This window comes from Cherax quadricarinatus, chromosome 24, assembly GCF_038502225.1.
Source record: "Cherax quadricarinatus isolate ZL_2023a chromosome 24, ASM3850222v1, whole genome shotgun sequence".
Lineage (NCBI taxonomy): Eukaryota > Metazoa > Arthropoda > Malacostraca > Decapoda > Parastacidae > Cherax > Cherax quadricarinatus.
The window spans coordinates 18086539-18114130 of NC_091315.1; the positions used below are offsets into that span (position 1 = coordinate 18086539).

The 27592-nt window shown below is 38.1% G+C and overlaps 1 protein-coding gene across 1 annotated transcript in view; it reads right to left on the minus strand.

Annotated features, from left to right (window-relative positions):
* The window catches only part of LOC128690730 (putative sodium-dependent multivitamin transporter), a gene marked incomplete at its 5' end in the record, with an annotated part of 68460 nt that overhangs the window by 25556 nt on the left and 15312 nt on the right, over positions 1 to 27592 (minus strand). Inside the window, 4 exon segments of the mRNA XM_070088224.1 lie at positions 7476 to 7807; positions 7987 to 8208; positions 20177 to 20323; positions 20990 to 21140. Coding sequence (XP_069944325.1) covers positions 7476 to 7807; positions 7987 to 8208; positions 20177 to 20323; positions 20990 to 21140 — 852 coding nt within the window.

Consider the following 27592-nt stretch of genomic DNA (forward strand, 5'->3'; position numbering starts at 1 on the left):
TCTCGCCATCTACCTAATACCTCCCTCTCCCCATCTACTAACTCCCCTACTCTGTTTTTAACTGACAAATCCATACTTTCCCTAGGCTTTCTTAACTTGTTTAACTCACTCCAAAATTTTTTCTTATTTTCATTAAAATTTCTTGACAGTGCCTCTCCCACTCTTTCATCTGCTCTCCTTTTGCACTCTCTCACCACTCTCTTCACCTTTCTTTTACTCTCCATATACTCTGCTCTTCTTATAACACTTCTGCTTTGTAAAAACCTCTCGTAAGCTACCTTTTTCTCTTTTATCACACCCTTTACTTCATCATTCCACCAATCACTCCTCTTTCCTCCTGCCCCCACCCTCCTATAACCACAAACTTCTGCCCCACATTCTAATACTGCATTTTTAAAACTATTCCAACACTTACATTCTGCTCTTCTTCACTCCTAAAAGATGGTATACCTCCCTGACCAGTGCATGAAATTACTGCCTCTGTTTCTTCCTTAACATATATATATACATATATACATATATATATATATATATATATATATATATATATATATATATATATATATATTTATTTATATATTTTCAACAAGTTGGCCATCTCCCACCGAGGCAGGGTGACCCAAAAAAGAAAAAATAGCCAAACAGAAAATACTTTCATCATCATTCAACACTTTCACCTCACTCACACATAATCACTGTTTTTGTAGAGGTGCTCAGAACACAACAGTTTAGAAGCATATACGTATAAAGATACACAACATATCCCTCCAAACTGCTAATATCCTGAAACCCCTCCTTTAGAGTGCAGGCACTGTACTTCCCATTTCCAAACTCAAGTCCGGCTATATAAAAATAACCGGTTTCCCTGAATCCCTTCACTAAATATTACCCTGCTCACACTCCAACAGATCGTCAGGTCCCAAATACCATTCGTCTCCATTCACTCCTATCAAACACGCTCATGCACACCTGCTGGAAGTCAAAGCCCCTAGCCCACAAAACCTCCCTTATCCATTCCTTCCAACCTTCACGAGGACGACCTCTACCCCACCTTCCTTCTCCTACAGATTTAAATGCCCTCCATATTCTACTTTGATCCATTCTCTCAAAATGACCAAACCACCTCAACAACCCCTCTTCAGCCCTCTGACTAATACTTTTATTAACTCCACACCTTCTCCTAATTTCCACACTCCGAATTTTCTGCATAATATTTACACCGCACATTGCCATTAGACAGGACATCACTGCCTCCAACCACCGCCTCCTCGCTGCTGCATTCACAACCCAAGCTTCACACCCATATAAGAGTGTTGGTACTACTATACTTTCATACATTCCTTTCTTTGCCTCCATAGATAACGTTTTTTGACTCCATATACACCTCAACGCACCACTCACCTTTTTTCCCTCATCAATTCTATGATTAACCTCATCCTTTATAAATCCATCTGCTGACATGTCAACTCCCAAATATCTGAAAACATTCACTTCTTCCATACTCCTCCTCTCCAATTTGATATCCAATTTTTCTTTATCTAAATCATTTGATACCCTCATCACCTTACTCTTTTGTATGCTCACTTTCAACTTTCTACCTTTACACACTCTCCCAAACTTGTCCACTAAGCTTTGCAACTTATATTTAGAATCTCCCATAAGCACAGTATCATCAGCAAAAAGTAACTGTGTCAATTCCCATTTTGTATTTGATTCCCCATAATTTAATCCCACCCCTCTCCTGAACACCCTAGCAGTTACTTCTTTTACAGCCTTATCTATAAATATCTTAACCCTTAAACAGTCCAAATAGATTGACGTTTAAATCTGTAGTGCTAGAAAAGTAGATCTATGTTTTTTTTACATATTTTCAATTTTTTTTTTTTTTCAACAAGTCGGCCGTTTCCCACCGAGGCAGGGTGACCCAAAAAAAAAGAAAATCCCAAAAAAGAAAATACTTTCATCATCATTCAACACTTTCACCACACTCACACATTATCACTGTTTTTGCAGAGGTGCTCAGAATACAACAGTTTAGAAGTACAGCAGGGCCCCGCTTTACGGCGTTTCACTTTACGGCGTTCCGCTAATACGGTCATTTCAAATTATGACCAAAACTCGCTCTACGGCTCCCCCCACCTGACTTTCTAATACGGTCACCGCGCCCCACCCTGTTTGTTTACATTCTTCGTGAGCTCAGTAAGCACTAAGTCTCTCCATTTTGTCTGTAAACTCCAAAATTTCAAATGTTTTTAAAAGTTATTTCATATTTTATATATACTCTGATAATTATACTTATGTATACCTGTACTTAAATAAACTTACATACTGTGCTGGCATGCAGGTACACATTAAAATCAGTAAGAGTGTCTTATGTCTCCAGACGTCATATTAGTAATGATAATAATAATTATCGAGTCTCATTTAAATGTCGTATATTACGTTAAATACACATTTTCATTAATCCATCTATGATATTTTTTCAAAATTATATAATAAACACGACACATAACATAAAAAGATGATAAATACACCCCACAATAGAATAAACATAAATATGAGATGTGGTAGCAGACGACTTGCACAAGTGACGCCATATTAGAAATGATAATAATAATAATAATCACCGAGTCTCATTAAATGTTGTATATTACGTTAATATACACATTTTCATTAATCCATCTATGATATTTTTTTCAAAATTATATAATAAACACGATACATAACATAAAAAGATGATAAATACACCCCACAATAGAATAAATAAACATAAATAGGTATGGTGTAGGAGGTAGGTTACTGAAAGCAGTGAAGAGTTTTTATGAGGATAGTGAGGCTCAAGTTAGAGTATGTAGGAAAGAGGGAATTTTTTTTTTTTTTTTTTTTTTTTTTTTTCCAACAAGTCGGTCGTCTCCCACCGAGGCAGGGTGACCCAAAAAAAGAAAGAAAATCCCCAAAAAGAAAATACAGTGGACCCCCGGTTAACGATATTTTTTCACTCCACAAGTATGTTCAGGTGCCAGTACTGACCGAATTTATTCCCATAAGGAATATTGTGAAGTAGATTAGTCCATTTCAGACCCCCAAACATACACGTACAAACGCACTTACATAAATACACTAACATAATTGGTCGCATTCGGAGGTAATCGTTATGCGGGGGTCCACTGTACTTTCATCATCATTCAACACTTTCACCACACTCACACATTATCACTGCTTTTGCAGAGGTGCTCAGAATATAACAGTTTAGAAGCATATACGTATAGAGATACACAACATATCCCTCCAAACTGCCAATATCCCAAACCCCTCCTTTAAAGTGCAGGCATTGTACTTCCCATTTCCAGGACTCAAGTCCGAATATATGAAAATAACCGGTTTCCCTGAATCCCTTCATTAAATATTACCCTGCTCACACTCCAACAGATCGTCAGGTCCCAAGTATCATTCGTCTCCATTCACTCCTATCTAACACGCTCATGCACGCTTGCTGGAAGTCCAAGCCCCTCACCCACAAAACCTCCTTTACCCCCTCTTTCCAACCCTTTCGAGGACGACCCCTACCCCTCTTTCCTTCCCCTATAGATTTATATGCTTTCCATGTCATTCTACTTTCATCCATTCCCTCTAAATGACCAAACCACCTCAACAACCCCTCTTCTGCCCTCTGACTAATGCTTTTATTAACTCCACACCTTCTCCTAATTTCCACACTCCGAATTTTCTGCATAATATTTACACCACACATTGCCCTTAGACAGGACATCTCCACTGCCTCCAACCGTCTCCTCGCTGCTGCATTTACCACCCAAGCTTCACATCCATATAAGAGTGTTGGTACTACTATACTTTCATACATTCCCTTCTTTGCCTCCATAGATAATGTTTTTTGACTCCACATATACCTCAACGCACCACTCACCTTTTTTCCCCTCATCAATTCTATGATTAACCTCATCCTTCATAAATCCATCTGCCGACACGTCAACTCCCAAGTATCTGAAAACATTCACTTCTTCCATACTCCTCCTCCCCAATTTGATATCCAATTTTTCTTTATCTAAATCATTTGATACCCTCATCACCTTATTCTTTTCTATGTTCACTTTCAACTTTCTACCTTTACACACATTCTCAAACTCATCCACTAACCTTAGCAATTTTTCTTTAGAATCTCCCATAAGCACAGTATCATCAGCAAAAAGTAACTGTGTCAATTCCCATTTTGAATTTGATTCCCCATAATTTAATCCCACCTCCCTCCCGAACACCCTAGCATTTACTTCTTTTACAACCCCATCTATAAATATATTAAACAACCATGGTGACATTACACATCCCTGTCTAAGACCTACTTTTACCGGGAAGTATTCTCCCTCTCTTCTACACACCCTAACCTGAGCCTCACTATCCTCATAAAAAGTCTTTACAGCATTTAGTAACTTACCTATTCCATATACTTGCAACATCTGCCACATTGCTCCCCTATCCACTATCATATGCCTTTTCTAAATCCATAAATGCAATAAAAACTTCCCTACCTTTATCTAAATACTGTTCACATATATGCTTCAATGTAAACACTTGATCTACACATCCCCTACCCATTCTGAAACCTCCTTGCTCGTCCGCAATTCTACATTCTGTCTTACCTCTAATTCTTTCAATTATAACCCTACTGTATACTTTTCCTGGTATACTCAGTAAACTTATTCCTCTATAATTTTTACAATCTCTTTTGTCCCCTTTCCCTTTATATAAAGGGACTATACATGCTCTCCGCCAATCCCTAGGTACCTTCCCCTCTTTCATACATTTATTAAACAAAAGTACCAACCACTCCAACACTATATCCCCCCCTGCTTTTAACATTTCTGTCATGATCCCATCAGTTCCAGCTGCTTTACCCCCTTTCATTCTATGTAATGCCTCACGTACCTCCACCACACTTACATTCTGCTCTTCTTCACTCCTAAAAGATGGTATACCTCCCTGGCCAGTGCATGAAATTACCGCCTCCCTTTCTTCCTTAACATTTAAAAGTTCCTCAAAATATTCTCGCCATCTACCTAATACCTCCCTCTCCCCATCTACTAACTCCCCTACTCTGTTTTTAACTGACAAATCCATACTTTCCCTAGGCTTTCTTAACTTGTTTAACTCAGTCCAAAATTTTTTCTTATTTTCATTAAAATTTCTTGACAGTGCCTCTCCCACTCTTTCATCTGCTCTCCTTTTGCACTCTCTCACCACTCTCTTCACCTTTCTTTTACTCAACCCCCCCACTACTCATCTTTGCACTAGCCCACCTTTCTGCCAATAGTCGCTTATATCTCGCCCGAACTTCCTCCTCCCTTAGTTTATACACTTTCACCTCCCTCTTACTTGTTGTTGCCACCTTCCTCTTTTCCCATCTACCTCTTACTCTAACTGTAGCTACAACTAAATAATGATCCGATATATCAGTTGCCCCTCTATAAACATGTACATCCTGGAGCCTACCCATCAACCTTTTATCCACCAATACATAATCTAACAAACTACTTTCATTACGTGCTACATCATACCTTGTATATTTATTTATCCTCTTTTTCATAAAATATGTATTACTTATTACCAAATTTCTTTCTACACATAGCTCAATTAAAGGCTCCCCATTTACATTTACCCCTGGCACCCCAAATTTACCTACTACTCCCTCCATAACATTTTTACCCACTTTAGCATTGAAATCCCCAACCACCATTACTCTCACACTTGATTCAAAACTCCCCACGCATTCACTCAACATTTCCCAGAATCTCTCTCTCTCCTCTACACTTCTCTCTTCTCCAGGTGCATACACGCTTACTATAACCCACTTTTCACATCCAATCTTTATTTTACTCCACATAATCCTTGAATTTATACATTTGTAGTCCCTCTTTTCCTGCCATAGCTTATCCTTCAACATTATTGCTACTCCTTCTTTAGCTCTAACTCTATTTGAAACCCCTGACCTAATCCCATTTATTCCTCTCCATTGAAACTCTCCCACCCCCTTCAGCTTTGTTTCACTTAAAGCCAGGACATCCAGTTTCTTCTCATTCATAACATCCACAATCATCTCTTTCTTATCATTTGCACAGCATCCACGCACATTCAGACTTCAAATTATTTCCCAGTAAAAGTAGGCCTCAGACAAGGATGTGTGATGTCACCGTGGTTGTTTAATATATTTATAGATGGGGTTGTAAGAGAAGTAAATGCGAGGGTATTGGCAAGAGGCGTGGAGTTAAAAGATAAAGAATCACACATAAAGTGGGAGTTGTCACAGTTGCTCTTTGCTGATGACACTGTGCTCTTGGGAGATTCTGAAGAGAAGTTGCAGAGATTGGTGGATGAATTTTGTAGGGTATGCAAAAGAAGAAAATTAAAAGTGAATACAGGAAAGAGTAAGGTTATGAGGATAACAAAAAGATTAGGTGATGAAAGATTGGATATCAGATTGGAGGGAGAGAGTATGGAGGAGGTGAATGTATTCAGATATTTGAGAGTGGACGTGTCAGCGGATGGGTCTATGAAAGATGAGGTAAATCATAGAATTGATGAGGGGAAAAGGGTGATCGGTGCACTTAGGAGTCTGTGGAGACAAAGAACTTTGTCCTTGGAGGCAAAGAGGGGAATGTATGAGAGTATAGTTTTACCAACGCTCTTATATGGGTGTGAAGCATGGGTGATGAATGTTGCAGCGAGGAGAAGGCTGGAGGCAGTGGAGATGTCATGTCTGAGGGCAATGTGTGGTGTGAATATAATGCAGAGAATTCGTAGTTTGGAAGTTAGGAGGAGGTGCGGGATTACCAAAACTGTTGTCCAGAGGGCTGAGGAAGGGTTGTTGAGGTGGTTCGGACATGTAGAGAGAATGGAGCGAGACAGAATGACTTCAAGAGTGTATCAGTCTGTAGTGGAAGGAAGGCGGGGTAGGGGTCGGCCTAGGAAAGGTTGGAGGGAGGGGGTAAAGGAGGTTTTGTGTGTGAGGGGATTGGACTTCCAGCAGGCATGCGTGAGCGTATTTGATAGGAGTGAATGGAAACATATGGTTTTTAATACTTGACGTGCTGTTGGAGTGTGAGCAAAGTAACATTTATGAAGGGATTCAGGGAAACCGGCAGGCCGGACTTGAGTCCTGGAGATGGGAAGTACAGTGCCTGCACTCTGAAGGAGGGGTGTTAAGGTTGCAGTTTTAAAAATTAGTTTAAAGCACCCTTCTGGCAAGACAGTGATGGAGTGAATGATGGTGAAAGCTTTTCTTTTTCGGGCCACCCTGCCTTGGTGGGAATCGGCCAGTGTGTTAATAAAAAAAAAAGGGGGGGAAGGAGACTGGAAACAGATCCACAAAAAGTTAGCTAAGTAGGATATACTGTATGAAAAGTGGGAAAAGGTGCACTGACATACGTAGATACAAATTTAAATAAAAACGGTGAAAAACTGACCTCTGTGCATTTGAAGCATCAGACACAATGTGGACTGGTGATGATGTTGTTGAGTCCATTTTGTCCACAGCTGGTAGCACAGTTGTCAGAGCCAATACACTGGGGTCGGAGAGATCAGATGACAAATTTACCATACTTTCCGTGGAACTAACGTTATCATTATTTGTCGAAGATACTGATGAAAGCGGAACCACTTCAAGTACACCTATAGTAGTATTTAATGATGCACACCCTTCAGTTGAAACTGGCTTAAATGGAGGTACTGGTTTTGGATGCCCAAAGCCAATCCACAGAGTAATGATGAGTCCTGCAAAAAGTCCAGTCATAGCACCCTGTAGGAGAAAGAATTTTCCATTAAAAGAATTTAATATCAGTTTCATCTTCATCAGTGAAGGCATACTCGACAAACAATTAGTGCATCACAATGCACAAAATTAAACTTTCAAAATCAAATCTGAAGAATTTTTTTTCAAATGTTTTCAAGTTAAAATGAAAAAAAGTGCCATTTAACCTTTTGATTAACACACTTGCAGAGCATTCCCATCGTGAAGAGGGAAAGCAGAGGTCCCCCAACAGCACCAAAGATTGTGAGAGAGGCCTGAAGGACTCCTGTTCCAACCAGCTGAGTTAAAAATGCTACAGCCATGCAGATGATGCCATACAGAATTACCAATACCTTGCTGATTTTTGTTGCTTGCTTCTCCCTTAGTCCGTAGTGACTAGGAACAAAAGGCTGTAAAATAAAGTAACTAAATAAAATAGTGAACAAATATGCTTTATAGTATTTTTACTTTTAAATTCTTGAGCATATTTAGAATGATTATAGGTAATAGGCTGGTAAACAGCAACTGCCCAGGGAGGTACTACTGTTCTGCTAAGTGAATGTACAACGGAAGCCTGTAATTGTTTTACATGATGGTAGGATTTCTGGTGTCCTTTTCTCTGTCTCATAAACATGCAAGATTTTCAGTTAAGTCTTGCTACTTCTGCTTACACTTAGGTCACACTACACATACATGTACAAACATTTATATACACACCCTCTGGGTTTTCTTCTATTATCTTTCTAGTTCTTGTTCTTGTTTATTTTCTCGTCTCCATGGGGAAGTGGAACAGAATTCTTCCTCCGTAAGCTATGCGTGTTGTAAGAGGTGACTAAAATGCCGGGAGCAAGGGGCTAGTAACCCCTTCTCCTGTATATATTACTAAATGTAAAAGGAGAAACTCGTTTTTTCTTTTGGGCCACCCTGCCTCTGTGGGATACGGCAGGTTTGCTGAAAGAAGAAGAAGTAACATGCAAAATTTCAGGTACATCTTGCTACTTCTACTTACACTTAGGTCACACTACACATACATGTACAAGCATATATATACACACCCCTCTGAGTTTCTTCTATTTTCTTTCTAGTTCTTGTTCTTGTTTATTTCCTCTTATCTCCATTGGGAAGTGGAACAGAATTCTTCCTCCGTAAGCCATGCGTGTTGTAAGAGGCGACTAAAATGGTGGGAGCAAGGGCCTAGTAACCCCTTCTCCTGCATAAATTACTAAATTTAAAAAGAGAAACTTTTGTTTTTCTTTTTGGGCCATCCTGTCTTGGTGGGATACGGCTGGTTAAAAAGAGAAACTTTCGTTTTTCTTCTTGGGTCACCCTGCCTTGGTGGGATACGGCTGGTTAAAAAAAAAAAATTCGAATGATGAAAGAGACCTCAAGAGAATTTTTAATTTCTCACATACTTTGAAGACAAGATTTTAAAAATGCTTTAATTCTACTATTCCACTTACAGTAGGGCCCCACTTATACGGCGGGTTAGGCTGTCGCCAGAAAGCAGACATCGCCGGAAGGCAGAACGCCATTTTTTTCCATTTATAAATGCATATAAATGCCAGACAACAAGTTTACACTAAATTATATTAGGTTAGTAATAGAACTAGGCATTACAAACACACAAAGTAAAATACATTCACAGTAAATTCATTACTTATCTTAAAGTATTTGTAATCTTAATGTAGGGAGAGAGGTGAGTAATACTTGTTTGTAGGAAGTCAGGTGTGGGTAGCCCTGGCTCCCTGTCTCATGCTTAATATACGATACTTAAAACATCCCAGAGAGGTAAAATACACATACAGTACACTCATTATTTACCTTAAAATATGTGTAGTCTTAATATAGGAAGAGAAGTGAGTAGTATTTATTTGTAGGAAGTCAGTGTAGGTAGCCGGTAGGTGTAGCCCCCCTGGGCTACACCTACTGGCTACCTACACTGTGGCCCAGAGCCATATTATTAACATCGACATACCGTGTTCACTGAATTTAATCGTTTCTAACAACTACCTTTAGAAGCCATCATAAATGAAGGTAGAATTAATGAATAATTCATGCCAAAAATTGTAAACAAAAGCGGAGTGAGGGAGTGGCTGGGCCAAATGCAGATTCATACACGTTTTCTCTGTGGCTGAGCAGAGAAAACATAATGTTGTCCCTCCATCCTGCTACCACACAGCTCCACAATTATTTTTAACAGAGCACATAAAATATGCAATAAATGCCAGACAACAAGTTTACACTAACTTATATTAGGTTAGCAATAGAAATAGGCATTAAAAACACAATAAAAGGTAAGATACACACAGAGAACACTTATTACTTACCTTAAAATATTAATATTAATGTGTGAGAGGTGAGTGGCAGGGTGTTTATTGAATAAAATCAGAATGGCACACCATCATCCTCTAAGTTGGCATTTAAAGCAAAAGGCTTACGACTTCCCTTTTTATCACAGCTAACCTTAGACGCCATCATCAATGAGAGCCAACTAGTTAACGAAAGAGTAAACGAGAGAGAGAACAAGATACAGAGTTAAGACAATGTAAGAACACAAACTGAACAGGTAGTGGACGATCACTTGGTCAGGCGAAATAAATGCGTATTAATATGTGTCTACTTTTAGTTCATTCACGTACGTTTGTAAGAGTTTGTAAAACATTTACCTCAATATTTTTTTATTATAATAATAATTACCTCACAATACAAATACTCTTACATTGTGTACAAGTTGTACAAGTTAGTTCAGAATAAACAAACAGCAACACACCATTTTTAGAGTGAATGAACATAATATTATTAATAATAATAATAATATTATTATTAATAATAATAATATTATTATTAATAATAATATTATTATTAATAATAATATTAATATTTTATTATTATTATTATTAATAATAAAATATTATTATTATTATTATAAAAAGCACTAAACCCACAAGGGTCATGAATTGCTATATATAAAGGCATACGAAAAGAATATTTTTCTACAGTTATCCCCCAGTGTGACTAGAGAAAACGTAATTCTTCCGACACTATCTACACAGCTGCTTTGTAAACAAATCTCATATTTACATCAATTTTTATTCTGAGTGTATGTATCATGTTTATATGCTATGTAATGGGTTTCATATATAATTTTGAGGAAAATATCATAGATGGATTAATGAAAATGCCTATATTGATGTAAAATAAGACATTTAGTGTGCCCAAGAGTGATTATTATTACGTAGTATTGGCGTCATGAGTAGAGAGAGACTTAGCAATTTTAATGTGTACCTGCACACCAGCACAGTATGTAAGTATATTTAGGTACAGGTACACATAAGTATAATTATCAGAGTACATATAAAATATGCAGTAACTTTAAAACACTTGAAATTTTGGAAAGTTTCCTGATGTAATAGATGTGGTCACAGAAAATGTAAACAAACCAGGTGGGGGGCGCCATATTTGAAAGACCGCTTGCCGTATAGCAAAATTTGGTCATAATTTGACATCGCCGTATTAGCGGAATGCCGTAAAGCGGGGCCTTGCTGTATATGAAGAAGTCAGCTCTCAATTATTTGATGGACTATGCAATGAAAACTTTGTATTAAGTGTTAAAGTTCACTGGCTTCTACTAGTTCCAGCTACTTTTTCCAGTCACTTCAAATGACTGACATTCTCATAGCTCGTGCACCTACACTTGACTTGGAATCATTGTTTACCATCAACAGGTAATGAGCCAGTCAGTGGCAACATGCATTGCACTGCAATTATGGAGTAATGTCTGACTAGTCAATTCTAAATCTCATTTTCATATTGGTAATTTTGATGAAAGATATTGTAGCAGCATATAACATGCTAAAACGACATTAAGTGATGAAAACCATACAAGTGTTTGAAAAATCAAGTGGTTCTGTAAAAAGGAAGAATGTGATGAAAAAATAAGATCACAGAGAAGGAGTTGGTGTTTGACAAATATAATATTACTAAGTACTACGTACTTAGTAGTAGGTTGGTAGACAGCAACCACCCAGGGAGGTACTACCGTCCTGCCAAGTGAGTGTAAAACGAAAGCCTGTGATTGTTTTACATGATGGTAGGATTGCTGATGTCTTTTGTCTGTCTCATAAATATGCAAGATTACAGGCATGTCTTGCTACTTCTACTTACACTTAGGTCACACTACACATACATGTACACATTTATTTATACACACTCATCTGAGTTTTCTTTGATTTTATCTTAATAGTTCTTGGTCTTATTAATTTTCCTTTTATATCCATGGGGAAGTGGAATAAGAATCTTTCCTCCGTAAGCCATGCGTGTTGTAAAAGTCAACTAAAATGCTGGGAACAATGGGCTAGTAACCCCTTTTCCTGTAAAGATTACTAAAAAGAATAAGAAGAAGAAAATTGTCAAAGTGGGAAGTCTGAATGTGCGTGGATGTTGTGCAGATGATAAGAAAGAGATGATTGTGGATGTTATTAGAAGAAGCTGGATGTTCTGGCTTTAAGTGAAACAAAGCTGAAGGGGGTGGAAAAGTTTCAGTGGAGAGGAATAAAAGGGATTATGTTAGGGGTTTCAAACAGAGTTAGAGCTAAAGAAGAAGTAGCAATAATGTTGAAGGATAAGTTATGGCAGGAAAAGAGGGACTATAAATGTATTAACTCAAGGATTATGTAAAGTGAAATAAAGGATGGATGTGAAAAGTGGGTTATAGTAAGCGTATATGCACCTGGAGAAGAGAGAAGTGTAGAGGAGAGAGCGAGATTTTGGGAAATGTTGAGTGAATGTGTGGGGAGTTTTGAACCAAGTGTGAGAGTAATGGTGGTTGGGGGATTTCAATGCTAAAGTGGGCAAAAATGTTGTGGAGGGAGTAGTAGGTAAATTTGGGGTGCCAGGGGTAAATGAAAATGGGGAACCTTTAATTGAGCTATGTGTAGAAAGAGGTTTGGTAATAAGTAATACATATTTTATGAAGAAGAGGATAAATAAATATACAAGGTATGATATAGAACGTAATGAAAGTAGTTTGTTAAATTATGTATTGGTGGATAAAAGGTTGATGGGTAGGCTCCAGGATGTACACATTTATAGAGGGGCAACTGATAAATCGGATCATTATTTAGTTGTAGCTACAGTTAGAGTAAGAGGTAGAAGGGAAAAAGAGGAAAATGGCAACAACAAGCAAGACAGAGGTGAAAGTGGATAAACAAAGGGAGGAGGAAGTTCAGGTGAGATATAAGCAACTACTGTATTGGCAGAAAGGTGGGCTGGTGCAAGTATGAGTAGTGGGAGGGTTGAAGAGGGGTGGAATAGTTTTAAAAATGCAGTATTAGAATGTGCAGCAGAAGTTTGTGGTTATAGGAGGGTAGGTGCAGGAGGAAAGAGGAGTGATTGGTGAAATGATGAAGTAAAGGGTGTGATAAAAGAGAAAAAGTTAACTTATGAGAGGTTTTTACAAAGCAAAAGTGTTATAAGAAGAGTAGAGTATATGGAGAGTAAAAGAAAGGTGAAGAGAGTGGTGAGAGAGTGCAAAAGGAGACCAGATGATAGAGTGAGAGAGGCACTGTTAAGAAATTTTAATGAAAAGAAAAAAATTTGGAGTTAAACAAGTTAAAAAAGCCTAGAGAATGAATGGATTTGTCAGTTAAAAACAGAGTAGGGGAGTTAGTACATGGAGAGATGGAGGTTTTGGGTAGATGGCGAGAATATTTTGAGGAACTTTTAAATGTCGATGAAGAAACAGGAGCGGTAATTTCGTGCACTGGCCAGGGAGGTATACCATCTTTTAGGAGTGAAGAAGAACAGGATGCGAGTGTGAGGGAGGTGCGTGAGGCATTACGTAGTACGAAAGGGGGTAAAGCAGCTGGAACTGACGGGATCATGACAGAAATGTTAAAAGCAGGGGGTTATGTAGTGTTGGAGTGGTTGGTATTTTTGTTTAATAAATGTATGAAAGAGTGGAAGGTACCTAGGGATTGGCAGAGAGCATGTATAGTCCCTTTATATAAAGGGAAGGGGGACACGAGAGATTGTAAAAATTATAAAGGAATAAGTTTACCGAGTATACCAGGAAAAGCATGCCAGGAGCAAGGGGCTAGTAACCCCTTCTCCTGTATATATTAATAAATGCAAAAGGAGAAACTTTCGTTTTTCCTTTTGGGCCACCCCGCCTCGGTGGGATATGGCGAATGTGTTGAAAGACCAGGAAAAGTGTACGGTAGGGTTATAATTGAAAGAATTAGAGGCAAGACAGAATGTAGGATTGCGGATAAGCAAGGAGGTTTCAGAATGGGTAGGGGATGTGTAGATCAAGTGTTTACATTGAAGCATATATGTGAACAGCATTTAGATAAAGGTAGGGAAGTTTTTATTGCATTTATGGATTTAGAAAAGGCATATGATAGAGTGGATAGGGGAGCAATGTGGCAGATGTTGCAAGTACATGGAATAGGTGGTAAGTTACTAAATGCTGTAAAGAGCTTTTATGAGGATAGTGAGGCTCAGGTTAGGGTGTGTAGAAGAGAGGGAGACTACTTCCCAGTAAAAGTAGGTCTTAGACAGGGATGTGTAATGTCACCATGGTTGTTTATATATATTTATAGATGGGGTTGTAAAGGAAGTAAATGCTAGGGTGTTCGGGAGAGGGGTGGGATTAAATTTTGGGTAATCAAATTCAAAATGGGAATTGACACAGTTACTTTTTGCTGATGATACTGTGCTCATGGGAGATTCTAAAGAAAAATTGCAAAGGTTAGTGGATGAGTTTGGGAATGTGTGTAAAGGTAGAAAGTTGAAAGTGAACATAGAAAAGAGTAAGGTGATGAGGGTATCAAATGATTTAGATAAAAAAAAAATTGGATATCAAATTGGGGAGGAGTAGTATGGAAGAAGTGAATGTTTTCAAATACTTACGAGATGACGTGTTGGTGGATGGATTTATGAAGGATGAGGTTAATCATAGAATTGATGAGGGAAAAAATGCGAGTGGTGCATTGAGATATATGTGGAGACAAAAAAACGTTATCTATGGAGGCAAAGAAGGGAGTGTATGAAAGTATAGTAGTACCAACATTCTTATATGGGTGTGAAGCTTGGGTGGTAAATGCAGCAGCAAGGAGACGGTTGGAGGCAGTGGAGATGTCCTGTTTAAGGGCAATGTGTGGTGTAAATATTATGCAGAAAATTCGGAGTGTGGAAATTAGAAAAAGGTGTGGAGTTAATAAAAGTATTAGTCAGAGGGCAGAAGAGGGGTTGTTGAGGTGGTTTGGTCATTTAGAGAGAATGGATCAAAGTAGAATGACATGGAAAGCATATAAATCTATAGGGGAAGGAAGGCGGGGTAGTGGTCGTCCTCCAAAGGGTTGGAGAGAGGGGGTAAAGGAGGTTTTGTGGGAAAGGGGCTTGGACTTCCAGCAAGCGTGCATGAGCGTGTTAGATAGGAGTGAATGGAGATGAATGGTACTTGGGACCTGACGATCTGTTGGAGTGTGAGCAGGGTAATATTTAGTGAAGGGATTCAGGGAAACCGGTTATTTTCATATAGTCGGACTTGAGTCCTGGAAATGGGAAGTACAATGCCTGCACTTTAAAGGAGGGGTTTGGGATATTGGCAGTTTGGAGGGATATGTTGTGTATCTTTATATGTGTATGCTTCTAAACTGTTGTATTCTGAGCACCTCTGCAAAAACAGTGATAATGTGTGAGTGTGGTGAAAGTGTTGAATGATGATGAAAGCATTTTCTTTTTGGGGATTTTCTTTCTTTTTTTTTGGGTCACCCTGCCTCGGTGGGAGACGGCCGACTTGTTGAAAAAAAAAAAGATGGGATTGTAAAAGAAGTAAATGCTAGGGTGTTTGAGAGAGGGTGGGACTAAATTATGGGGAATCAAATACACAATGGGAATTGACACAGTTGTTTTTTGCTGATGATACTGTGCTCATGGGAGATTCTAAAGAAAAATTGCAAAGGTTAGTGGATGAGTTTGGGAGTGTGTGTAAAGGTAGAAAGTTGAAAGTGAACATAGAAAAGAGTAAGGTGATGAGGGTATCAAATGATTTAGATAAAAAAAAATGGATATCAAATTGGGGAGGAGTAGTATGGAAGAAGTGAATGTTTTCAAATACTTACGAGTTGACGTGTTGGTGGATGGATTTATGAAGGATGAGGTTAATCATAGAATTGATGAGGGAAAAAATGCGAGTGGTGCATTGAGGTATATGTGGAGACAAAAAAACATTGTCTATGGAGGCAAAGAAGGGATTGTATGAAAGTATAGTAGTACCAACACTCTTATATGGGTGTGAAGCTTGGGTTGTGAATGCAGCAGTGAGGAGGCAGTTGGAGGCAGTGGAGATGTCCTGTGTGGTGTAAATATTATTCAGAAAATTTGGAGTGTGGCAATTAGGAGAAGGTGTGGAGTTAATAAAAGAATTAGTCATAGGGCTGAAGAGGGGTTGTTGAGGTGGTTTGGTCATTTAGAGAGAATGGATCAAAGTAGAATGACATGGAGAGCATATAAATCTGTAGGGGAAGGAAGGCAGGGTAGGGGTCGTCCTCAAAAAGATTGGAAGGAAGGGATAAGGGAGGTTTCGTGGGCAAGGGGCTTGGACTTCCAGCAGGCATGCATGAGTGTGTTCAATAGGAGCGAATGAAGACGAATGGTATTTGGGACCTGACGATATGTTGGAGTGTGAGCAGGGTAATATTTAGTGAAGGGATTCAGGGAAACTGGTTATTTTTATATAGCCGGATTTGAGTCCCGGAACTGGGAAGTACAATACCTGCACTCTAAAGGATGGGTTCGGGATATTAGCAGTTTGGAGGGATATGCTGTGTATCTTTATACGTATATGCTTCTAGGCTGTTGTGTTCTGAGCACCTCTGCAGAAACAGTGATTATGTGTGAGTGAGGTGAAAGTGTTGATTGATGATGAAAGTATTTTCTTTTTGGGGATTTTCTTTCTTTTTTGGGTCACCCTGCCTCGGTGGGAGACGGCCGACTTGTTAATAAAAAAAAAAAAAAAAAAAAAAAATGGACACAGACATACACAAACGGATAGACAGATAATGTTTACATGTATATGTAACAGTGAAAATAAACAAACCCAAGGCAGTGCATGATCATCAAGTGTCAATCCAGCGTGTCTAAAACATTGCTGGGATGTATAAGTACTTTGTGGATACCACCGACCCTAAGGCTTATTATCCTTTCTTTCATCACTCTAATGAGAGAAAATGGATCTAGCATGAGGGCAAACTGTAATAGACACTCATAGCTTACATAAACACACACACACACAAAAAAAGGGGATTTTTTTCAGGAAAAAAATATTTCCCGAGTACTTAGGTATGTGCATGCTTTCGGCTATTATCTCGGAAGTAAGTTATTCACCTATTTTGTGAAAAATCAATCAATAATAATGAATGGATTTAAGCAATTTCCACAACAAACATGAAAGAATGATTACCTTACAAGACTAAGATTTAATTTTTGAAGTATCCCTATCAGAAATTTTCTAAGATTTGACTTGCAGTACGTCCACTTTGACTTATGACCAGTTGGTTGGAACCAAGCTCTTTCGTAAATCGGATGGTACCTGTATCTGGCAGCTTACTGCATTTATTGTTGCACAAAGCAGAAACAAATATCTTGTGTTCTGTGCTCCAGCACTATGTATTAATCATGCAACAATGATGTTTAGGTTACAAGTTTCCTCTTTCTTTCCAACATATTGGCAGCCTGGAGTTTACCTGGAGAGAGTTCCGGGGGTCAACGCCCCCGCGGCCCGGTCTGTGACCAGGCCTCATGGTGAATCAGAGCCTGATCAACCAGGCTGTTACTGCTGGCTGCACGCAATCCAACGTACGAGCCACAGCCCGGCTGGTCAGGTACCGACTTTAGGTGCTTCTCCAGTGCCTGCTTGAAGACAGCCAGGGGTCTATTGGTAATCCCCCTTATGTATGCTGGGAGGCAGTTGAACAGTCTCGGGCCCCTGACACTTATTGTATTGTCTCTTAACATGCTAGTGACACCCCTGCTTTTCATTCGGGGGATGTTGCATTGTCTGCCGAGTCTTTTGCTTTCGTTGCGAGTGATTTTTATGTGCAAGTTCGGTACTGGTCCCTCTAGGATTTTCCAGGTGTATATAATCATGTATCTCTCCTGCCTGCATTCCAGGGAGTACAGATTCAGGAACTTCAAGTGCTTCCAGTAATTAAGGTGTTTCATCTCCGTTATGCGTGCTGTGAAGGTTCTCTGTACATTTTCTAGGTCAGCAATTTCACCTGCCTTGAAAAGTGCTGTTAGTGTGCAGCAATATTCCAGCCTAGATAGAACAAGTGACCTGAAGAGTGTCATCATGGGCTTGGCATCCCTAGTTTTGAAGGTTCTCATTATCCAACCTGTCATTTTTCTAGCAGATGTGATTGATACAATGTTATGGTTCTTGAAGGCGAGATCCTCCGACATGATCACTCCCAGGTCTTTGACGTTGGTTTTTCGCTCTATTTTGTGGAAGGAATTTGTTTTGTACTCTGATCAAGTTTTAATTTCCTTATGTTTGCCATATCGGAGTAATTGAAATTTCTCATCGTTGAACTTCATATTGTTTTCTGCAGCCCACTGAAAGATTTGGCTGATGTCCGCCTGAAGCCGTGCAGCGTCTGCAATGGAAGACACTGTCATGCAGATTCGGGTGTCATCTGCAAAGGAAGACACGGTGCTGTGGCTGACATCCTTGTCTATGTCAGATATGAGGATGAGAAACGAGATGAGAGCGAGTACTGTGCCTTGTGGAACAGAGCTTTTCATCGTAGCTGCCTCAGACTTTACTCTGTTGACTACTACTCTTTGTGTTCTGTTTGTGATCCATCTACCAACTTTTCCTGTTATTCCTTTAGCATGCATTTTGTGCGCTATTACGCCATGGTCACACTTGTCGAAGGCTTTTGCAAAGTCTGTATATATTACATCTGCATTCTTTTTGTCTTCTAGTGCATCTAGGACCTTGTCGTATTGATCCAGTAGCTGAGACAGACAGGAGCGACCTGCTCTAAACCTATGTTGCCCTGGGTTGTGTAATTGATGGGTATCTAGATGGGTGGTGATCTTGCTTCTTAGGACCCTTTCAAAGATTTTTATGATATGGGATGTTAGTGCTATCGGTCTGTAGTTCTTTGCTATTGCTTTACTGCCCCCTTTGTGGAGTGGGGCTATGTTTTGTTTTTAGTAACTGTGGGACGACCCCCGTGTCCATGCTCCCTCTCCATAGGATGGTAAAAGCTCGTGATAGGGGCTTCTTGCAGTTCTTGATGAACACGGAGTTCCACGAGTCTGGCCCTGGGGCAGAGTGCATGGGCACGTCATTTATCGCCTGTTCGAAGTCATTTGGCGTCAGGATAATATCAGATAGGCTTGTGTTAACCAAATTCTGTGGCTCTTATAAAAAATTCATTTTGATCTTCAACTCTCAGTCTGGGTAGCGGCTTGCTAAAAACTGAGTCATATTGGGACTTAAGTAGCTCACTCATTTCCTTGCTGTCATCTGTCATTTTGAAAAAAAAAAAACATTAAAATATAACAAGAGCAAAGTACAGTACTGTGAACTAATTTAACACATTTTAATAACCATAACCTGTATCTTTTACAGTACAGGAGAGCCCCATTTGTATGGCTCTTAGATTCCTGACCCCTTACAGTAAGTGAAAATCACCAGTGAGTGAAAAAGAGCATTTTTTCATTACTGAATGTATACATCTAAAATGCCTGATAATGTGTGTACACTATCATATATTAAGTGCTCAATACAACTAGGCACAAAAAAAGATGAAAATGTAAATTAAGTGCACAGTACATACAATACTTACCTTAAAATATGATGCCAATTGCCTTTCCCTTACACAACTGTATGAAAATGGCGAAAACAGAGGAAAAGCGATAAAAGCACCAAACATAATAAACAATGGCTCAACTTAAAGCCAATAAAAATGTGGAACACTGAAAAGAGGGTGCTGTATATGCAGGGCCCTCCTGTATTATAACAGATAAAAATACTATAATATACAATATAGTATTTTATTCCATTACAGGTCTGTAATATTTTTTACATATCTGCCCACCTGCATCTTACTATTAAACCAAATATCACATCTTTGCTGTTTTTCCATATTTTATGTTGTAATTATGCAGTACTGGTAACTTAGAATACTTATTATACACCTCTAAATACTGGTGATTGATAAAGAAAAGTCTTTCCATTACTGAATGTAATGGTGGGATTTAAATAAGTTTCAACAGGCATCAGTGTTAAGAGAAAATTATTAGTTTATTTGTCTAAATATAAAGTTGTTAGGTTACCTTAACTCTACCTAGTCAACTCACCAAAATATAGTCCTGGACAGTGACAGCAGCCAGAGAATTTAGGGAGGACGACACAGTTGACAACGACCCACTAAATATTCCAGACACAAAGAGTCCTGAGAGCCCTGGCACCATTCCCATCGTCTCCACCACATAGAGCGGTAGCAACTGGCAAATATGAAAGATAATAATATATACAAACTATTATTACCTTATTATCTTACAATGTTGTTTATTCACGAACTTTTTGTGCTGGCTAGCTAAGAGCACCTTATAAATTATAATGAGCGACTTAACATAATATGCCAGCATGATGAGGTATCATGAGTATCTAGAAATAAATACTGCATTCAAGCTTGCCTCATAAAAAGGCAATTATATTACTGCACTGTGAGTGGAAGCATAGACTTTTAACACCCTCCATCTTATGTTCTAGATCAGTGTTCTTCAATTTTTTCTCACACTGCCAAGTGCAATACCATCATGTATTCTTAACCCAATTCCCATGTTCAGTCTTAAAAATATGATGGAATCTAAAACAGATAAGCGAATGTAAAGCTTATGGCTTGGAGTAAAACAATACTTTATTGATTAAAAATACAACAGATAAAAACAAACACCAATTTGCTCAGTGTGACTGGTGGGCCCATGACCCTGTGAAAAGCATCTCAAGTCTCACGACCCCCACTTTGAAGAACCCTGTTCTAGATATCAAATTGCTGTATTTATTATAGGTTTAATGTCAAAATATTTTTAGATATCTATTTTCTTGAAGTATCAAGAAAAATTAGTGCTAAAGAGGCAGTGTAAACATAAATGTCTTGAGAAAAACACCTGGTCGGAGTCAGTGATGCGGCCATTCTTCATTGGGTCACATGTGTGGTACTGAGCATAAAGCACAAGCCCAGCAAATGATGTAGAAAGACTCAAGAGAGTCAGAATGGGCCACTGGATCCAAAGTGATGACTGAGCACGGCGAAGATCTCTGAGAAATAATAAATTTAATTTTTATTACAACATCTGGATGTAAATTAAAGAAAATTAATTTCTATGTTACACTATGGAGGTGAGAAAGGCAGTGCCTGTACTCTGAAGGAGGGGTGGGGATGTTGCACTAGGAGGGGTAATCTAATTGTGATAACAGCATACTTCTGCAAAGACAGCAAGTGAACGAATAATGGCGAAAGCATAAAAAAAAAAAAAAAATATCAGGAATAGATTTAGTGCATTACTGCATCACTATCATTTATATTTTCTCCCACAGAGAATGGTGTATGAGTGTGCATGTATGTACTCGCCTAGATGTGGCTACAGGGGTCAAGTCACAGCTTCTGGCCCCTGGTGTGTGTATGTGTACATATAAACACAATACTGTACTGTATATACAAAAGTACTTCACATGGTAATACTAAACCTAATGAACATACTACATTTATATACAATATATAACACAACAGATATAGCCAAATAAAGAGTACACATGGTAACATTAAAGTTAATGAATAAATTAATCAATCAGTAAAAATCACTAACACAATAAACTAATGCTGTATTGAAGATTTACTTTTTTGTATTTTTATAGGTATGATAACAGTTACCACAGAAAATAATAAACTTTGCAAACATACATAACACATGCTAGATATGAAATAAGACTTGACATTATAGTAATAAACCTCATGAATGCCCAGGTATAATGAGTACCACAGCTAAATGAAAACATGAACATGCTAACAAATTAGTACAATAGGGCCCCACTTATACGGCAGGTTAGGTTCCAAGCTACCGTCATAAAGCGGAAATTGCTGTAAAGTGGAACACCCTTTTTTTCCCACTTATAAATGCTAGATAACAGGTTTACACTAACATATATTAAGTTAGCAACAGAACTAGGCATTAAAAAACACAATAAAAAGAAAATTACACACACAGTACACTTGTTACTTACCATAAAATATTAATATGAATGTGCGAGAGTTGAGTGGCAGTGTAAAAGTTTTTCCATGTCAGCAATAAGTCACTGACTTTTTTGGGTTATCCTAGGTTCTCTACACATATGCTGCTATAAGTAACTATTTGGTGACTATCTCAGCCATCGACATACCTTGTTAGTAAGTTTATTCAGGTATATGTACACAAATACAGTGATGTACATAGATTATCAAACATGTGTGTAGAGAACCTAGGATAACCCAAAAAAGTCAGTTCACTAAGTTTAATAATTTCTAATTTGGCATTTAACCCTTAAATGGTCCAAACGTATATATACGTTTTTTCAACATCTGAAAGTATGTAAAACAATGTAGATCTTTTTTTTTGTTTTACATGTGAAAACGTGTAAAAAAAACTTTTATCTACATTTTTTTTGTTATATTTGAAAATATGTAAAAATAAGTAGATCTACTTTTGTAGCACTACGCATTTGAACGTCGATCTGTTTGGACCGTTTAAGGGTTAAAGTAAGAGGCTTACAACTCTTCTTTTCATCAAAACTAAGCTTCGACGCTATCGTCAACGAGAGCCAACTAGCCAACGAAATAGTAAACGAGAGAGAACGCGATACACGGAATTCAGACAATGTAAACAAACAAACCGACCACTCGGTCAGGTGAAATAAACTCATATTAATACACGTCCAATTTTAGTTCATTCACGTATGTTTGTAAGAGTTTGCGAAATTTTTACCTCATTTGTTTTTTGATTATAATAATCATTACCTCAAAATAATTTTTTTTTTTTTTAACAAGTCGGCTGTTTCCCACTGAGGCAGGGTGACCCAAAAAAGAAAGAAAATCCCCAAAAAGAAAATACTTTCATTATCATTCAACACTTTCACCTCACTCACACATAATCACTGTTTTTGCAGAGGTTTAGAAGCATATACGTATAAAGATGCACAATATATCCCTCCAAATTACCAATATCCCAAACCCCTCCTTTAAAGTGCAATCATTGTACTTCCCATTTCCAGAACTCAAGTCCGGCTATATAAAAATAAATGGTTTCCCTGAATCCCTTCACTAAATATTACCCTGCTCACACTTCAACAGCTCGTCAGGTCCCAAATACCATTAGTCTCCATTCACTCCTATCAAACACGCTCATGCACGCTTGCTGGAAGTCCAAGCCCCTTGCCCACAAAACCTCCTTTACCCCCTCCCTCCAACCTTTTTGAGGACGACCCCTATCCCGCCTTCCTTCCTCTACTGATTTATACGCTCTCCATGTCATTCTACTTTGATCCATTCTCTCTAAATGACCAAACCACCTCAACAAACCCTCTTCAGACCTCTTGACTAATACTTTTATTAACTCCACACCTTCTCCTAATTTCCACACTCTGAATTCTCTGCATGATATTTACACCACACATTGTCCTTAGACAGGACATCTCCACTACCTCTAACCATCTCCTCGTTGCTGCATTTACAACCCAAGCTTCACACCCATATAAGAGTGTTGGTACCACTATACTTTCATACATTCCCTTCTTTGCCTCCATAGATAACGTTTTTTTGCCTCCACATATACCTCAATGCACCACTCACCTTTTTTCCTTCATTAATTCTATGATTAACCTCATCCTTCATAAATCCATCTACTGATATGTCAACTCCCAAATATCTGAAAACATTCACTTCTTCCATACTCTTCCTCCCCAATTTGATATCCAATTTTTCTTTATCTAAATCATTTGATACCCTCATCACCTTACTCTTTTCTATGTTCACTTTCAACTTTCTACCTATACACACACACTCCCAAACTCATCCACTAACCTTCGCAATTTTTCTTTAGAATCTCCCATAAGCACAGTATCATCAGCAAGAAGTAACTGTGTCAATTCCCATTTTGTATTTGATTCCCCATAATTTAATCCCACCCCTCTCCCAAACACCCTAGTATTTACTTCTTTTACAACCCCATCTATAAATATATTAAACAACCATGGTGACATTACACATCCTTGTCTAAGACCTACTTCTACCGGGAAGTAGTCATCCTCTCTTCTACACACCCTAACCTGAGCCTCACTATCCTCATAAAAACTCTTTACAGCATTTAGTAACTTACCACCTATTCCATATTCTTGCAACATCTGCCACAGTGCTCCCCTATCCACTTTATCATATACCTTTTCTAAATCCATAGATGCAATAAAAACTTCCCTACTTTTATCTAAATACTGTTCACGTATATGCTTCAATGTAAACGCTTGATCTACAGATCCCCTACCCACTCTAAAACCTCCTTGATCATCTGCACTCCTACATTCTGTCTAACCTCTAATTCTTTCAATAATAACCCTACCATACACTTTTCCTGGTATACTCAGTAAACTAATTCTTCTAAAATTTTTACAATCTCTTTTGTCCCCCTTCCCTTTACATAAAGGTACCTTCCCCTCTCTCATACATTTATTAAACAGTTCCATCAGTGCCAGCTGCTTTACCCCCTTTCACACTCGCATCCTGCTCTTCTTCACTCCCAAGAGATGGTATACCTCCCTGCCCAATGCATGAAATTACCGCCTCCTTTTCTTTGTCGACATTTAAAAGTTCCTCAAAATATTCCCGCCATCTACTAACTCCCCTACTCTGTTTTTTACTGACAAATCCATTCGTTTCCTAGGCTTTCTTAACTTGTTTAACTCACTCCAAATTTTTTTCTTATTTTCATTAAAATTTCTTAACAGTGCCTCTCCCACCCTATTATAAGCTCTCCTTTTGCACTCTCACCACTCTCTTCACCTTTCTTTTACTCTCCATGTACTCTGCTTTTCTTATAACTTTTTCTCTTTGATCACACCCTTTACTTCATCATTCCACCAATCACTCCTCTTTCCTCCTGCACCCACCCTCCTATAACCACAAACTTCTGCCCCACATTCTAATACTGCATTTTTAAAACTATTCCAAACCTCTTCAACCCTCCCACTACACATACTTGCACTAGCCCACCTTTCTGCCAATACTTGCTTATATCTCACCCAAACTTCCTCCTCCCATAGTTTATACACTTTCACCTTTCTTTTACTTGTTGTTGCCATTTTCCTCTTGTCCCATCTACCTCTCGCTCTAACTGTAGCTACAACTAAATAATGATATGATATATAAGTTGCCCCTCTATAAACATGTACATCCTGGAGCCTACTCATCAACCTTTTATCCACCAATACATACTCTAACAAACAAATACTTTCATTACGTGCTATACAAATACAAATACTCTTATACTATGTACAAGTTAATACATAAAAATAAATAAACAACAACACTCCCATTCTCATGCAACACACCATTTTGAGTGATATTATTATTAATCATAATAAAAAAGATAAATATAGATAGAGTGAAGGCATATGAAAGGAATATTTTTCTACAGTTATCCCCCAGTAAATGGTGTTGAACTAGAGAAAACATAATTCTTCCGACACTCCTAGAAGCCGCTTGGTGGGTGTATGTATCATGTTTGTTTGTTATGTAACTTGTTTCTTATATAATTTTTAAAAAAATATCAAAGATGGATTAATGGAAATGTCTATATTAATTTAATATATGACATTTAATGTGCCCAAGACATTATTATTATGGAGTCTTCAAGAGTAGAGAGACTTAGTGATTTTAATGCATGCCTGTATGCCAGCACAGTGTGTAAGTATATTTAGGTACAAGTACACATAAGTATATCAGAGTACATATAAAATATGCAGTAACTTAAAAACACTTGAAATTTTAGGAAGTTTCCAGACATAATATAAAGATGTGCTCATGGTGAATGTAAACAAACCGGATGGGACAGTGACCGTATTAGAAAGACAGGTGGGGGAGCCGTATAGTGAGTTTTGGTCGTAATATGAAATGTCCATATTAGTGGAACACTGTAAAGCAAAATGCTGCAAACCAGGGCCCTACTGTACTAATGAAAAATTATTAAAAGTGTGATAATTATAGTACATCAGACATGGAATATGAAAGCCAAGATACAGGTTAGGTTAGGTAAGGTTCATCACGAAGAGGACAAGTGCTTCGTGACACGGGTCTTAGTCAGATGATGACCTGCCATTGGAGCTTTTGGTCATCTCACCAAGGCCTTTCACTGGCTTATTGGTCCACCCCTTCAACCTTTTTAGAGACTTGTTCTCAGGGTCGGCCAAATTTAAAAAAAATTATTTTTTTCTTGTGAAAAGATAGAGAATCTTTTCCCAATCATAATGACACCAAAAGTATGACATTTGATGGAAAACTTACGCAATTATGCTCTCACGAAGTTAGCGGTCTTGACGATGTTTATGCATCGGCGATTTTGCCTACTTTGAGCCCTATATTCGGCCAATTCCAGTGTACTTGTCGACAAAAATCATAACTATTTCGCTAGAACTCCATTTTTTCTATTGAATGAGTACAAGAAACCACCCATTTACCAATTTCAACTATCCAATAAAGTGGTCAGAATTTAGCAATTTTGCTAATTTCACACAAATTTCAAAAGATGCCCATTTCTGAATAGGGTCCAGAATAAACAAGAAAGACATTCCTGGCACTAAAATAACATTTCCTCTGTTCATTAGTCATGTCCCCATGCCCCTCTTACATTCTTTTGCTTTCCACTTTGAATTTTTATTCTCACAAAAAAATAGAAAGATATACATGTACTGTTATGCAGACTACTGCATTAGTGTAGAAATGGTATAAATAATATCAGCGCATTTGTGAAAGAATATTAGACTCACCAGTTGACGTGTATTGGATGCATAGCATGATTTGTTTACTTTTGAACTTTGGTAAAAATCGAACATTTCTGCTACTTTGAGCTCAATTTCAAGGTACTTTTCTTTCCAAAACCAGTCAAAATCATCTCAATTTCTGTAATATGTCTTCCATTCTATAAAATGAGACCAGGAAAACTAGAATACAACAATAAACACCATACGAAAACACAGTGCAAAGTCGCTGTTTTAATTCAAAAACACGGTCAAAGTTTTTTTTTCTCATTATGCACTGTGTGCTGCAGGATTTTTTTTTATACCATGCACACTGACCACATAGACCCATTCTTTCATATGTAGGCCTACCAGCTTTCTCTCACTAGATTTGAGGGTGCGTAAGCCGTACTAGTACGGCCGAAACCCTGAAAGGGTTAAAAATTATGATCGCTTATAACCATTTAGTTCTAGCAAATATACAAATGAAATTTAGTTTAACTTATCGAGAGAAAAATAGTGAAGAATAAAACCTCGGAGTTCAGACAATGTTTTTGGGTTGCATTTTGAATTTATTCACAATTACATAGTTTTTGGTTTCTTCTAGTAGACCATACCAAACTCTGCACCCCTTTATTTGCATAATCTATTTACATAGATTCAGATGTACACGTGGAATATTAAATGGAAATTCATTTCTTGTTTGATGCCCATGGATTTTGTTGAAGCCCTTT